The 14,547-nt window shown below is 46.6% G+C and overlaps 1 protein-coding gene across 1 annotated transcript in view; it reads left to right on the forward strand.

Moving 5' to 3' along the window:
• The window catches only part of LOC120841421 (venom metalloproteinase antarease-like TtrivMP_A), a 39,789-nt gene extending 26,115 nt beyond the window's left edge, over nt 1-13,674 (forward strand). Inside the window, exons 12-14 of the mRNA XM_040212311.1 lie at nt 4,596-4,818; nt 5,869-5,976; nt 13,596-13,674. Of these exons, the coding sequence (XP_040068245.1) occupies nt 4,596-4,818; nt 5,869-5,976; nt 13,596-13,643 (379 nt within the window). The 3' untranslated portion in view covers nt 13,644-13,674. The remainder of the gene's footprint in view (nt 1-4,595; nt 4,819-5,868; nt 5,977-13,595) is intronic.
• Nucleotides 13,675-14,547: the final 873 nt, after the last annotated feature.

Raw genomic sequence — 14,547 nt, forward strand, 5'->3', positions numbered from 1 at the left:
GTGACTGTGGCTAGAAAACTTGACACAGGGAGTATTTTCCACCTTTATTTCATGAAGATGTTCTTCATTCGCTGACAACGGTATAGCCCTATACAAGGAAGATGATATTACCGATATATGTTAGGAATCTACGACATCGTATAAGGTGTTTCTGTTCAGTTTTTTTCTTTCATGCAATTTCTATTTCTACTGTAAAATTGAGTTAGCACCTGCAGTTTCCTGAAGCGTTTTTTGCAGCGTGGTGTTGAGCTGAACTGACAGTGCTTAAAAACTACGACACCGACATTATCGGCCTTCATTACAATAGGTAAAATGAATACTTTTTTACGCTGTATACTTGTTTCCGCCTGCTATGTGATCGCTTCATTCACCAAACGTCCTGTGGATTTTTGTATCAGTTCGGGTGTCTGGTAGCGGCTGTTTTCTAGTGCCAACCAAGCAGGCTAAAATATCGCGTTCTTTTATTCCATTTGCAAAGCACGACGAAATCTCCCAAATGTGTGTGAATAAAATAATGAAAGCGCAAAATTAGTTCTTTATTAAGGACCTACGCGGCCTTATAAAAACTAAGTCAAAATAATTTGGAATGCAGTTAACCCCAAGCACATTTCCAATCCCTTTCACTTTACTGATTCTTCGAGAAACGAGCTGGATGCTGTTGACGTCTGTGAACGAGTTGGCAATTTCTTTAGTGAAATGTTTTCTGATTACTGAAATGCTTTCTGGCGAGACCTTTCCCTTGCTAGTTATTTTACCTGAAGATAGTATACTAACTCATATGGCTCCAATTGCTATGTCTGCGACTGGTATTTACAAACTGATAGAAAATCTTGAACAAAGTTGAGCTCCAGTCCCTGACATTATTTCAACGAAAGTGCTTAGGCTCTGCAAATAAGAAGCTTCCTCTCTTCTGTGTTTACTTTTCCAACACTCCTTACGAACTGGCGAAATTCCTGCAAATCGAAAAAAGGCAAAAGTCACCCCACTTTTTAAGACCGGTCAAAGGAATGAGTTGACGAAATATAGATTGATCCTTCTGACAGGTGTAACTTGTAAGCTGATAAAGCATGTAATTTTCTGGAATATTATGGATCATTTGCCGGACAACAAATTGCTCTTTGTAAACCAGCACGTTTTCTGGCAGTATCATTCTTGCGAAACCCTCTTTTTGAACTTGTCACAGACCTTCATCAGAAACTTCAGTCTAAAACAGAAACCCATGCAATTTTATGGACATAAAAAAAAAAAAACATTTGACAAGTTACCACGTCAACGACTTCTTAAATTACGCGCTTTGCAAAATAGAACCACCTGTCATACAGTGTAATTGAACTTCCTTGTCGAGCGCTCGCAAAGTGTCTGCTATGAACGCGAATCCTCATATCCTCCGAACGTAAAACTAGCAGTATCACAGGGAACCGTGCTGGGCCCAATACTTTCCTTTTGTACGTAAACGACTTGTCCCCCACTATCCAGTCCACCATCCGTTTTTACGCCGATGATTGTGTGACTTATAGAAACCCATCTAGCATTCGGGATTGTATTGAACTTCAGAACGACTTCATTACAATTAAACATGGTGTCTAATGTGGAAAATGGAGATAAATATTTCTAAAAACAAAATGTCGAAATGTTAGTACTAAGCGAAGTCCAGCAGAGTTTAACACTCACTCTGCTTGAACATGTGCATACATATAAATATCTTGGGGTGCATTTCACTTCAAAATCGTCTTGGGAAGCCCACATCCTTCACATAAGTGTAAAAGGAAATAAAAGCCTCGGTTTTCTAAGTCAAAAACTTCACATGGCAAACTGTGAAACGAAGCGTGTGGCATATACCGTACCTTATTAAATCTGAACTTGATTGCGCTTCTTTAATATAAAAAGCCACGTAATTTTTATTGGACACAAAAACTAGAATCAGTGCAAAATAGAGCCGCACGCTTCATTCTTAAAAAGTACACGCGCACAAACATCACCTCACTAAAGGAAAAACTCGGAGTATCAACTCTTGCACACAGAAGGAAAATCTCAAGACTTGCATCATTCCTTACTTATTACTACCACTGCCCATCGAAGGGAGAACTGTATTGCCGGACTCCACCACATATTTCGTCGCGCACTGACCATTCAGAAAAACTTCATTTGGTCACTCCACGGTCAAACCCTTTCAAATTACCCCCATTACAGTGAGCTACATACGAATGGAATTCCCTTCCTGATAATATTGTAATCCTCCAAGAATCCTCTGGTTTCAGAGCTTCTCTGACCACTTACTTAAACGCATTGCAACCGTAAAGCGCGAGACACATGGACGACAGAATCGTCCGATCCGACGTCCGATCCGACAGTCCGAACGCCGCTCCGAATTGCCGCACGCGACAGTTTGAGACACACGCTTCCGACCTCGCATGCGACACGACAATCCGTTCGGCTCCGCCCAGGAGATCCAAGTACTCCAGCGGAGGTCCGCGTTCATAGATCTCTGGTCTTAGATTGACGGTTTAGCTTGCACAAGCGAAGTTATTAGCTTGTTCTCGCTAGCGCGTGCGTTCTTTGCCGGGGTCATCTTTCTCGAATCGGTCGGCGGGATCCACGCGTCCGGCTTCCCATCGCCCGTCCCGTTATCGCGTTCGCTTCGTCCCCGCCAGACCCAGTGCGTCATCATGACGTTCGCGCTAGCTGTGCTGTCATTGGCTGGACGCATACGACAATCCGTCCGCCGTGCGAAAGTATCTGGCGCGTTGGACGCACGTCGGATCGCCGATCCGACGTCTGATGCGACCAAATTTTTCGGATCAGGCAGTCGTACTGCCGGATCGGACGTCGGATCGGATGGATTTTTCGCGCATGTGTCTCGCGCTTAACACCAGTTTTCTTGTTTTATTTCTTTTCTGATTGTGTTTTGAATAATGTTGTACTTGCCCCCTTTATGTAAAGCCCCATTGGCGCCTTAAGGATATAATAAATAAAATGAAATGAAATCAAGAATCATTTTCATACTGGTCGTTTTAATGCTTTTATTTTTTAGCCTTTTCTTTCTTGCGATATTTTAATAATACCATATCAGCAGCCTAGTATAGACATGTCATTTTATTTCACTAGAAGTAATGTGAGCTGGTCTCTCGGTAGTTCCAAGATCAACAGCAGTTTGAACGTTCACGACCGCCTCTGTGACCATTTTGACAAGCACTTGCCATAATTATGCAGTAAAAACATTCATAAAATTACTTTAGCTGCACGACAGCATAAATTATTGTTGGAAAACGTTTTCCAAGCCTTTATTTAAATAAGCTCATAAAAAGGACGTTGATAGAAAACTAGCTATAGGTGTTGTCTTGTCGGCCCGCAATTCGCCCAGCCAGTCATAAGAGCAGCACGCCTTGTCCAAAACAAGTTTTTTTTTTTTTTTTTTGCCGAAAGTTGTCATACCGAGGTAACTTTTTCGTTGTCATCCATGTTGTGTTACTGTTGCGGCGATGTGACAGGGTTGTCGGACAACATGGGAAGGGAGCAACAAGTTGCACGGTTGTTGGACAGCATGTTGTGTTGCTGTTGCCGTCGTGTTGCATCAGTGTTACAGGGCGCTTAGAATTTTCGTAGGCACGCATTTTGGATAATCACTTCAATTAAACAGGATGTAGTATATCGGCTGCCTTATGCTAGTGGAAGGATACTTTTCTCTCTTTCTTCTTGTGTGTTCATTTAAGATTTAAAAGTTGTATTATTAATCTAATCTCATGAATCAGGAAACCACCCGTTATAAAAGTATTCTCTGGAGAAGAACAATGGAGACAAATGACAAACACATATCTCCAAACACAGTTAATTTCTCCTTGCTGTGTTGAGATTTGTGTTTGTCCTTTGTCCCCTTGTTCTTTTACTGCAGCGATTATTTTCATCATGCTTTTCCAGCTCGCTTGCACCTTTGAAATATTTTCATTATCATAATAACCTTAATAGGCTGGCCATTTATCCTTCCGTATTGAAAAATCTTATTTGTATGAGAAATATTTCCGTCCAATAAACACATATGAATCATACAAGATATATAAGAACTATATAAGAAATATAAGAATCTTGAGAAAAGTTTCTCATATGTTCTTATGTCTTATATAGTTGTTTCTATGGTTTTGTATGGTTCTTATATGTTCTTATATATCTTGCATGATTCATATGTGTTTATTGAACACAAGAAATTTCTCATTCAAATGGCTTTTTCTTTAGGGTTGTTGGAGTTTGACCGGCGGCAGCTGATAAAACCCGTTAGCACTACTGACGCCTAACTCCTGATTAGCTCAGTAGGTAGAGAGCTCAACTGGAAATAGAGATGTCCCTGATTCGATACCAGGACCAGGCGGATGTTCTCTGTCGCGCACAAGTCACCTATTTGTGTTTGGAGATTGGTGTTTTTCCTTTGTCCCCGATGTTCCTCTTCTCCAGGGAATATTTTCATCACTCTAGTGCAGCTCGTTTGCACCTTTGGATTAATTGCATTTCCATAAAAACATCCGTATTTCTTCCATTGCACACGCCCAGATTTCGATATATTGTTATTTTAAAACATATAATGACCGATTCTTGTTTATTTGCAGGCTACGTGGAGAGCAATGCTGGAAAACACAATCCGACTATGACTTTTTTAACGTCACCAAGCAGGTTGCGGACCGCTTTCTCACACCGGAGAGGTTTTGTCAAACCATTCAACCGGAGGGATACTATTCGGCCGTGAGCATCACTCCCCTTCCCTTTTGTATACCTACCCTCTCCCTGAAATCCGCTCCCCTACCTCTTGGCAATGCGCGCAGCATGCTGAAGGTATGTTCAAACAGGACACTTTTAGTGCAGCCACAGCATTTGCTGTCGCTACAAATGAATGGTTTTCTTCTTTTCCTGTCGCCTCGCAAACGTTTTTTTTTTCTTGTTTTTTTTTGTTTTTTTTTGTTTTTTTTTGCTCGGGAAATGCTATTTACGACTTGGGTTCTTGATAAGAGGATTTAAGGGTGCTCATCACGTGCATCTGGAGTCACACGCTGTGCTGGCTGTCGTCAAGACACCACTGTTGTTGGCAATCGCGAATCTTCCGAAAACAAAGGAGAAGAAACGACGATAGTGGGAAGGCGAGGAGGAAAGGCGTGCTGCTTGTATGGTTGATGCCCTCACTGAAAACGTAGGCCCGCGCAGCAAACTTCTCGCGTTTTAGAAGCCTGGACACTTTTTTTTTCCCTACACGGCATGTTTTTTTTCTGTTTGGGCAACCCTTGATTCGTGCGCTAACAAACACGTTTGCAATAAGAAAAGCTACCTTTCAAGTAATGCCGACATTGTCTGTGGTGTGTCATGAACATACGTCACAGCTGAGGCTCCCATAGAGCGACGTTCCTTATGGATGGAGAAGTACAATCTCGATTTTTTGTCTTTGTAAGAAAGAACAATGACTTGTTTTAAATTTGATCATTCACATGAATTCAAACGCCTCTTAGGTATTGCATATATAAGGACTAGACCGTTGGATATGAAACCCAGACAAAAACGTATGTGAAATCGCTAAACATGTACCGGAAAGAGAACCCGGCAGATGCCCGTCGTTGGTTTGGCACATAAAAACCCCCAAATTTGACTTTGCAATAGAACCTACTGCACAACGCATTATCTTCTATAAAAATAATATAAGTATTACTAAAGTTTAATGTTTTCACCCAGACATCGCTTTCGGAGACCATTAGACATTTGCTGTAGCATCTGTGGTCATGTGCCCATATGTTCTACAGAATTTGATATCTAAATTAATATTGAAAATTTAATCAAACATTTGTCCTACTGCAAATATTTGAAGTTGACTACCTTTCTTGCTACAAATATTTTCAGAGTATGGAGGACTGCGTGATAAGGTGCCGTAATTGGGAATCCTATTGGTACGTAAAGACGCACATATACTTCGCTCCATTTGGCATCCCTTGCGGGGATAATGGAGAGGTAGGATATCCAAAAATACTTTGTTTTTAAGTTTTCAAGCACCTTGGGGGGCATGGGTGTTTCAGATGAGTGCAGAGAAGGGAACCTGTCAGTTAGGGGATTTAGAGCACCAACAATTTAAGAAATGCATTAACTGCCGGGTACTGAACATCTTACCATTACTCGGTAGCTAATAAGATCTCGGCATCAGTGGATAAGAGCGTCGAAGCGCCGATCCCGCTCTCAGAATCAACACCATAATGGTCCTCACTCTGTGATCTTTCAGCTGACAGCAACTCTATGTGTGCTTCAAGAACGGCTTACCAGTATATATTCTACTCGCGAACACTAGGTAGAAATTAATGTTATATATATTGTCACGGGTGGTGACCAAGAAAGACAATAAATAGGCAGAAAATAATAAACGTTTAATGTGGCGAAATGGTGCCAAAAATACATGGGTACAAAATATAATAACAGAGCGTCGCGGGCGTCGAAGTCGGCGCAACAGCAGATTTTAATGCTGGGGCGAAACTGACCCTGGCTCGCTATGCGAAGCCCCCTATATACACGAGTGAGCTTCTGGAATTGTGGGCGTAGAATGTTCAACGAGCAGAACATTCGGACCTCGAAAAAGCAACAGGGTTCTCGAATTTACCAGAAAAATAAATTGCAGGAATAACAAAAGAGGCGTCGCTCCCAGGAATCAAACCCTGGCTTTTCGCGTGGGAGGCAGGCGCGATAACCGTTAGGCCAAGCGCGCGCTGGCTACTTGGCCAGCTGCGCGGGCGGAATAACTCCCCCCTTTAAAAAGCGCATCGTCACGATGCAACACAAAACAAAACAAAGCAAATAAAAATAACGATAGACTAAAGAGTCATCTGGAACACTTAAGGTCTACAGTCCTATCGAGCGTACTACGGCTTCAGGCGCACGACGTGGATGACTTCAGGTCGTGGTAGGCGGCGCGATGATGTCCTTGTTCCCTCGGGCATCAGATCTCCAAGTCGACGAAGTACCTTGTAGGGTCCGAAATACCGCTTCAGGAGTTTCTCGCTCAGGCCACACCGGCGAATCGGCGTCCAGACCCATACTCTGTCTACGGGGAGGAACTGGACGTCCCGACGACGAAGATAGTAGCGGCCCGTGTCGACACATTGCTGGGCTTTAATCCGGTGTTTGGCGAGGTGACGGACTTCTTCTGCCCGTTGGGCAACCATCTGGGCGTCGTCGCTTCCGTCGACTGCCGGTTCTTGAGGTAACATCGCGTCCAGCATTGTCGTCACTTTGCGACCATGAACAAATGGCCGTGCAAGAGACCTTGTGATCTCTTGCACGGCCGTGTTGCAGGCAATGGTGACGTACGGCAACACCTCGTCTAATGTCTTGTGCTCCACGTCGACGTACGTGAAAATCATGTCGGCGATGGTCTTGTTGAGTCTTTCCGTCAGCCCGTTGGTCTGCGGGTGGTTCGCCGTGGTGCGACGATGGCTGGTGTGGCTGAGACGAAGGATTTCTTGGGTCAGCTGTGCCATGAACGATGATCCGCAATCTGCAATCAGAACTTCGGGAGCGCCATGCCGCTCCCGAAGTTGATAAAAAACTTGCCGACTTCAACAGCAGTACCTGAAGCAAGGGCTTTCGTTTCCACTTACCGCGTGAGATAATCTGTGGCGACGATTATCCACCGGTTTTCCAGGCTCGACGGCTAAAAAGGACCAACTAGATTCATTCTGATCTGCTGGAACGGTGTAGCTGACGGAGGAATGGGCTGCAGGAGACCTGCCGACTTTGTTGGCAGTTTCTTGCATCGCCGGCACTCGTACGTGGCAGGATCGGGTGTAGAGGTGGACGGTTTTGGGGAGATTGGACCAGTAATACTTTCGCGAATACGGTCCAGTCTCTGGCTGTAACCAAGGTGTCCGGACGTAGGGTCGTCGTGACATGGTTGAAGGACCACCTCTCGAAGGTCGGCCGGGATTACCAGCAGCCACTGCGAGTTGCTGTCCCAAAAGTTCTCTTCGCAGAGTATACCTTGTCGAATGGCGAAGGTCGGCAGGGTTCGTGAGAAAACACGGGGCACGGTATTCCCGCGCCCTTCCAGGTGCTGGTTTAATGCGCGCAGCTCAGGATCGTTTCATTGACGTCGTGCCAGGTCGTCGTTGGTCACCGCTCCTAGGAAGCACTCGTCGTCATTGCCGTCGCTGCGGCCGGAAGGTGTTTCGACAGGGGCCCTGGACAAGCAGTCGGCATCGCTGTGGTTGCGGCCTGACTTGTAGACTACAGTCATGTTGAACCCCTGTAGTCGGAGACTTCATCGAGCAAGGCGTCCTGAAGGAACCTTGAGGTTCGCAAGCCAGCAGCGCGAGTGGTGGTCTGTGACTACGCGTAACGGTCTCCCCTACAAGTAAATGCGGAACTTCGTGATTGCCCAGACGACCGCAAGACACTCCTTTTCAGTCGTGGAGTAATTTCTCTCAGATTTGGACAGCGTCCGACTTGCGTAAGCGAAGACTCGCTGGGTGCCTTCTTGCACTTGAACCAGTACCGCTCGAAGTCCTGCATTACTAGCGTCCGTGTGAATCTCAGTTTCCGTATCCTGATCAAAGTGTCCTAGGACAGGAGGAGTCTGGAGTCTTCGCTTCAGCTCGTCGAATGCCAGCTCCTAGTCCTCGGCCCATTTGAACTTTTTGGCGTCCTTCGTGAGGTTTGTGAGTGGTGCGGAAATCCTTGCAAAATCTCGAACGAAGCGCCGATAGTAGGCACAAAGTCCGAGGAATCTTCGCACGGGCTTCTTGTCTTTCGCCGCTGGGAATGCCACGACGGCGCGAGTCTTCTCGGGGTCTGGGCGGACGGCTTCGTTACTAACCACGTGGCCTAGGCAATTCAGTTCGTCATAGGCGAACCGACACATTGACGGCTTCAGGATGAGTCCGGCAGTCCGTATGGCTTGGAGAACTGCTCGGAGTCATCGCAAGTCTCGTCGAAGTCGCTGTAAAACACGACGACGTCGTCAAGGTAGACGACACAGCTCTGCCACTTCAGTCCTGCCAGTACGGTGTCCATGACACGCTGGAAAGATGCTGGCGCCGTGCACAATGCGAAGGGCATCACTTTGAACTCGTACAGTCCACCCGGCGTGACGAAGGCTGTCTTTTCTCGGTTCCGTTCGTCGACTTCGATCTGCCAGCAGCCGCTCTTCAGGTCCATCGATGAGAAATATCAAGACTGGCGCAGCCGGTCTACAATGTCGTCGATGCGGGGGAGTGGGCAGACGTCTTTCTTCGTTGCCGCGTTCAGCAGCCGGTAGTCCACGCATAACCTAAGTGTTCCGTCCTTCTTCTTAACCAGCACGACTGGAGAGGCTTACGGACTATTATGTCGTTTCTCAGCATCTTTTGAACTTGCTCCTGGATTACCTCCCTTTCTTTAACGGAGACTCGGTACGTCGATCGATGCACATGGCGCGCGTCGTCCTCGGTAACGATGCGGTGCTTCGCAACGACGGTTTGGCGTACCTTCCACGACGTCGCAAAGCAGTCGCGGTATTCGGCAAGGAGATAAAGAAGCTGCCGTCGTTTCGGGCCCGGAAGCTTAGGTTCAATGTCGAGCTGCGCTGGCGACGTACTGTCTTGCTGAGGTTGCAAGGTTACATCAGTAATCAGGGCGATCTCGGCGGTGTTTTGAAGTTCCTCGACGTGACCCACGGCTGCAACTTTCGTGACGTGTTGAGTTTATTTCGGAAGTTCGTCTCGAGGACCACCGTCCGCCATCCTGAAGGTCAGCTACTCCTCTTGCGACGCCTATTCCTCTTCCCAGGAGCAATTGAAGGTTGCCTCCCAGGAGAACTTCGCCGCAAGTAGCTGTCTCTGCCGCGACGGGTACGACAACACTTGATCGCGGAGGCAGGTTCACGTGGTCGAAGGCAACTCGGACGGCGGGTGACGCTGGTCGGGGTTTTTCTGAAGGCGGAACAGGCTTCCGCAGCGTCAATTTGTTCTCACCCAGGTCGATGACGGCCCCGTATTCGTACAGAAATTCCATGCCGAGAATGACATGTCTGCAAAAGTCTTGTAGAACGACCAATTCCACAGGGCACGTTTCGGCGTGAATTTCGACGCGAGCAGTGCAAATTCCGACAGGCGTGATAAGGTGTCCTCCGGCGGTTCGAATTTGTGGTCCTCCCCAGGGCGTCGTAACTTTTCGCAGGCGGCGAGAGAGCCTCCCACTCATGACTGGGTAGTCTGCTCCGGTGTCCAGAAGTGCCGATGCGTCGTAGCCGTAGATAACAACGTTTATGTTGTCGGACACCGTTGCTGGAGCTTCGTTGCGACGCGTGGCTTCGGGAGAGTGGGAGCGCTCCGGCGTTCTTGGAGGCTCTTTACTTTGGTCATCTTCAGCAACGCCACCTCCAGTCGTTGCCGCACTTTGTTTTCCCGACGAGATAGGAGAGATAGGCTGTCCCGACGAGAACGGCGGAAGGGTTAAAGCGCACGTCGAGGCGAAGGCGAACGGGAACCTCGGGGTGGAGTCGGCACCGGAGACAGGGGTCGTCGGAGGTACTCCTCGATGTCTCTAGGTCGCTCCTCAAGGCGAGGTCGCGGGTCGCTCGGCGCGAAGCCTCGCAGGCCAATTTGTCGGTACGGGCACCTCTGGTAGACGTCATCGGCCTCGCCGCAGTGATAACAGTGTGGTCGTCGATCGGCCGTGCGCCAGACATCTGTCTTCCTAGGCGCCGGTTGTTCAGTGCAGGCGAGGTGGGGTGTCCTTTCTCGACGTAGGAAAGTCTGCGGCTCTGGTAGGTCCCGTCGAGGTGTCGCCGTATATGGGTGAGGGGCTGTCGTCGTCGGGTAGCTGTGCCGTAGCTCAGCATCGGTGGTTCAGGAGAGGCGCTGGTGAGAACTTCTGACTGCAGCGCCTGCTGAAGTTCTTCCCTGACAATCTCGACGACTGAGGGCATAACCGGCCTTGTGGCAGCAGGTAGCAGCTTCCTGATTTCCTCCCGCACGACGTCCCGTGTAATCTCGCGGAGGTCCGGGCTGTTGCAGCTGGAAGTAGAGATTGCAGCGACGCCGGGAAGTCACTGGTAATGGGAGGCCCGTGCTTAAAGGGCACGTTCGATGTTTGTTGCCTCCGTGATGAAGTCTTCGACGGTGATAGGCGGCTTCCGCACAAGGCCTCGGAAGATGGCCTCTTTCACCACTCGCATAAGGAACCGCAGCCTCTTCTCGTCAGGAGCCTTTAGGTCGGCGCGGTTCATGAGGCGGAGAACGTCCTCGAAGAAACTTGAGACGCTCTCGTCTGGCCCTTCGCTTCTTGCTTGAAGAAGATCCTCGGCCCGGTGACGTCACTGCTGGCTGGCGAAAGTACGTCGAAGCTCCGCCTGGAAGTCTTGCCACGACGAAATTGACGCTTCGTGGTTCTCGAACCAGGTGCGTGCAGTGCCTTCCAGAGCGAAGTAGATATTTTGCAGGCTCTGCTCCGGACCCCATCCTTTGAACCATGCGACGCGTTCGTTGTGGCGCAACCAGTCGTCCACATCTTCATGAAAATTGCCACTGAAATTCGGCGGTGACCTTGGTGGGGCAAACACGTAGACAATGGACGTCTGTGGCGTTCCGTCCGGCTGCGACGTGGTGTTCATCGTCGGCTTCGGTAGCTTCTTTGTCCTGTCCGGCAGTGGTCCAAGTTCCGTGGGTAGGCCGGGTTTGCGGCGACTTGATCGGGTCTCGGTCCTCTCTTCGATGCGTCCTCGGGGGCTCGGTATCGGACTTGCACTGCGGGCCCTCGTAGGGGTGTGCTGAACGGACATGCGTACAACGCACCTTCACCAAAATGTCACGGGTGGTAACCAAAAGACAATAAATAAACAGAAAGAAAGAAACGTGTAATGTGGCGAACTTGTGCCAAAAATAAACGGGTACAAAAGATAATAACAGAGCGTCGCGGGCGTTGAATTCGGCTTAACAGCAGAGTCGAACGCTGGGGAGTAACTGACCCTGGCTCGCTATGCGAAGCCCCTTGTGTACACGAGTGAGCTTCTGGAATAGTCGGCGTAGAACGTTCGACGCGTAGAACTTTCGGACCTCGAACAATCCCAACAGGGTTCTCGAATTTACTAGAAAACTAAATTGCAGGAATAACAAAAGATGCGTCGCTCCCAGGAATCGAACCCTGACTTTTCGCGTGGGAGGCAGGCACGTTAACCGTTAGGCAACGCGCGCGCCGCCTACTTGGCCAACTGTGCGTACGGCAATAGTTTTAGTTAGCTCGACTCTCTAGAGGTGCAAGTAATATCCGGCTCCAATCAATCTTCAGTGATACACAGCCTGTTCTTTTAGGCTTTTTAGAGTTGTTTTCAAAAACGCCGTGATCGCTACACTAATACAGTCTGCCATTGTTAATGGTGCTAAAATATAGTGTCGCCCCAGTGACCTACTAAGTGCACTTGAGTCACCTAGGGTGGATAGATTGGACAAAAAAAGCTGAACTTCTCTTTGTTGCACCATCAAAGGAAGATAAGCTCCTCTACTCTCAATGATTAGAGGTTTCCTTTTCCCGACTCTCCTCTTCTCTGGAATTCCCTCTGGCATTGTGGAAAGAGTGAAGAAGTTCGAGAGAGGAGCTTATTGTGCAATTTCATAAATTCTACCTTTTTCCGAACCATTTTAAAATATAATTTAGGCCTTTTATTTTGTAAAGGTTTATGGGGCGGGCTCAACAAAAATATGGTTTTGAATGTATGGTAAATATCTGACAGTTAAAATTCGGCATCGAATGTAACGAAATAACTAAGCCTCTCACAGTTTTGCAATACAAGCGGTACATCGGTAATTTAGTTTTTTTTTTTTTAGAACTGAGATAAAAAAAAAATTAGTTTACATGTTGCTTGAAAGAAATACAAATACTCAAACGCTCCTCTAAGATACTATTGGAATATATGTGCACCGCGACACTGCCCAGTTCTGTCTATCGCCGATTTCACATTGAACAGAGAGGATCGCCAGCAAAAGCCGTCTTCCGAACTGCGTAGAAGATAAAAAAGACAGCAGATATACCAAGCGCCGCTTACCCATTTCAAGCATTCTTAGTGTGATAATAATTACGAACCACTCTTTGACGTGAAGCTCAAATGAATTGGACCTGTGCTATCTGATGGCTCGTTCAAAACAACCAAACCGATTCGGCATGCCACATGTTGCTCACAAACACATTATGACCGGACGGAAAACAAATAAGGAGAGTTCGTCACAAATTGCAAACAACTCAAACCTACGTCGAAGTGATATTGACAATGGAGGCGCTATTTCTATGTCAGTATATAGCTCGTATACTTGTATGTTTGTTTTGTCTTGAGTTGTTAGCACGTGTATACACAAATGAAGTACAACTAAATGTATTCAGACGTAGCTTCTTGCTAACCTTGTCAGATATTTGTTGAAAGCTTATTTTTAACGTATATCTTGCTCCAAAAACCGAAAACAGACCAGTATGCGTAATAGAGAGATCCTTCTTCAAGATTTCTTGGTGATGCTTAGAATAGCGTACCAAGCATAAATTGACGACTGGCTAACATTCCTCGCTGTCTCGGCACGAGAAATTTGAGAAATCTAAGATGAAAATTGTTCCCTCTTTTTCAGCGGTGCTGGTTCGGAAACTGCACGAATATTGACCACGAGGTCTCTTAAACAGTTACAAGGTGGAAATTTCCGGTCTAAAATATCCATGCCTCTGAAGAAGTATAAATAAAAGCATTTATTTTTGCCTTTTGCATTGAGTGTTGTATGAGAAAAAAATCACAATAAATATATGTCTTTACACTATCTTTTTACAATAAAATGCCTATTAAAACTTTCTATAAACTTTATTTAGCTTTAGCTGCAAAAATAACACGAAAAACGAATTACAAAGACTTGACCTAACGGGTCGTTTTGCTTTAATTTTACTAGAATTTAAAAGATTCTTCGCGGTAGTCATTAGTCTAGGTCCTGATATCTGCCGTGCTGCAAATCAATGAAGAGCGAGAGCACTGTAGCAACTTTTATCTGATCATTCGAGGCAAATCCATTTTATTTATAAATTGCCACAGAATACACAACAACATGCACATATCAAGCCTTTGTTTCAGTTGCGCAGGATAGCTTTCTGGTTATCGCATATCTTCTCGGTGTGTCAGCATATTTTGTCGCCATTGCAACCACACGTCTTCATCACGTGACAAAAATATAAAGTGAGCAAGAAGTAAATCAAAGGAAATGCTGTCTCAGTGGAAAGAGTCATGGGTATTTAAAATACAAAGATAGTTCTAGAAAATGAAACTGTTTTTTTTTTCTTTTTGCACAATAAAACTACGTATCTCAGAAATTTAGACCTTCGTTAATAAAGCGAATTCAAACGCATTCAGACGCCTCTGTGTGTAGGAACCTTATTTATGTCGACACCGTTTATTGCCAATCGCGTTGTGAGTGGCGCTATCCCATTACGAAGATCCCTAATCGTTGCGTGTCGCTGTAGCGCACCAAGTGAGACAGAACACTGTGAGAGACTGAACGCAGAGTTCAATAAGGTTTGCTAACCCAAGACATGCCACAA

Source organism: Ixodes scapularis, unplaced genomic scaffold (genome assembly GCF_016920785.2).
Source record: "Ixodes scapularis isolate PalLabHiFi unplaced genomic scaffold, ASM1692078v2 PGA_scaffold6__148_contigs__length_123643588, whole genome shotgun sequence".
NCBI lineage: Eukaryota > Metazoa > Arthropoda > Arachnida > Ixodida > Ixodidae > Ixodes > Ixodes scapularis.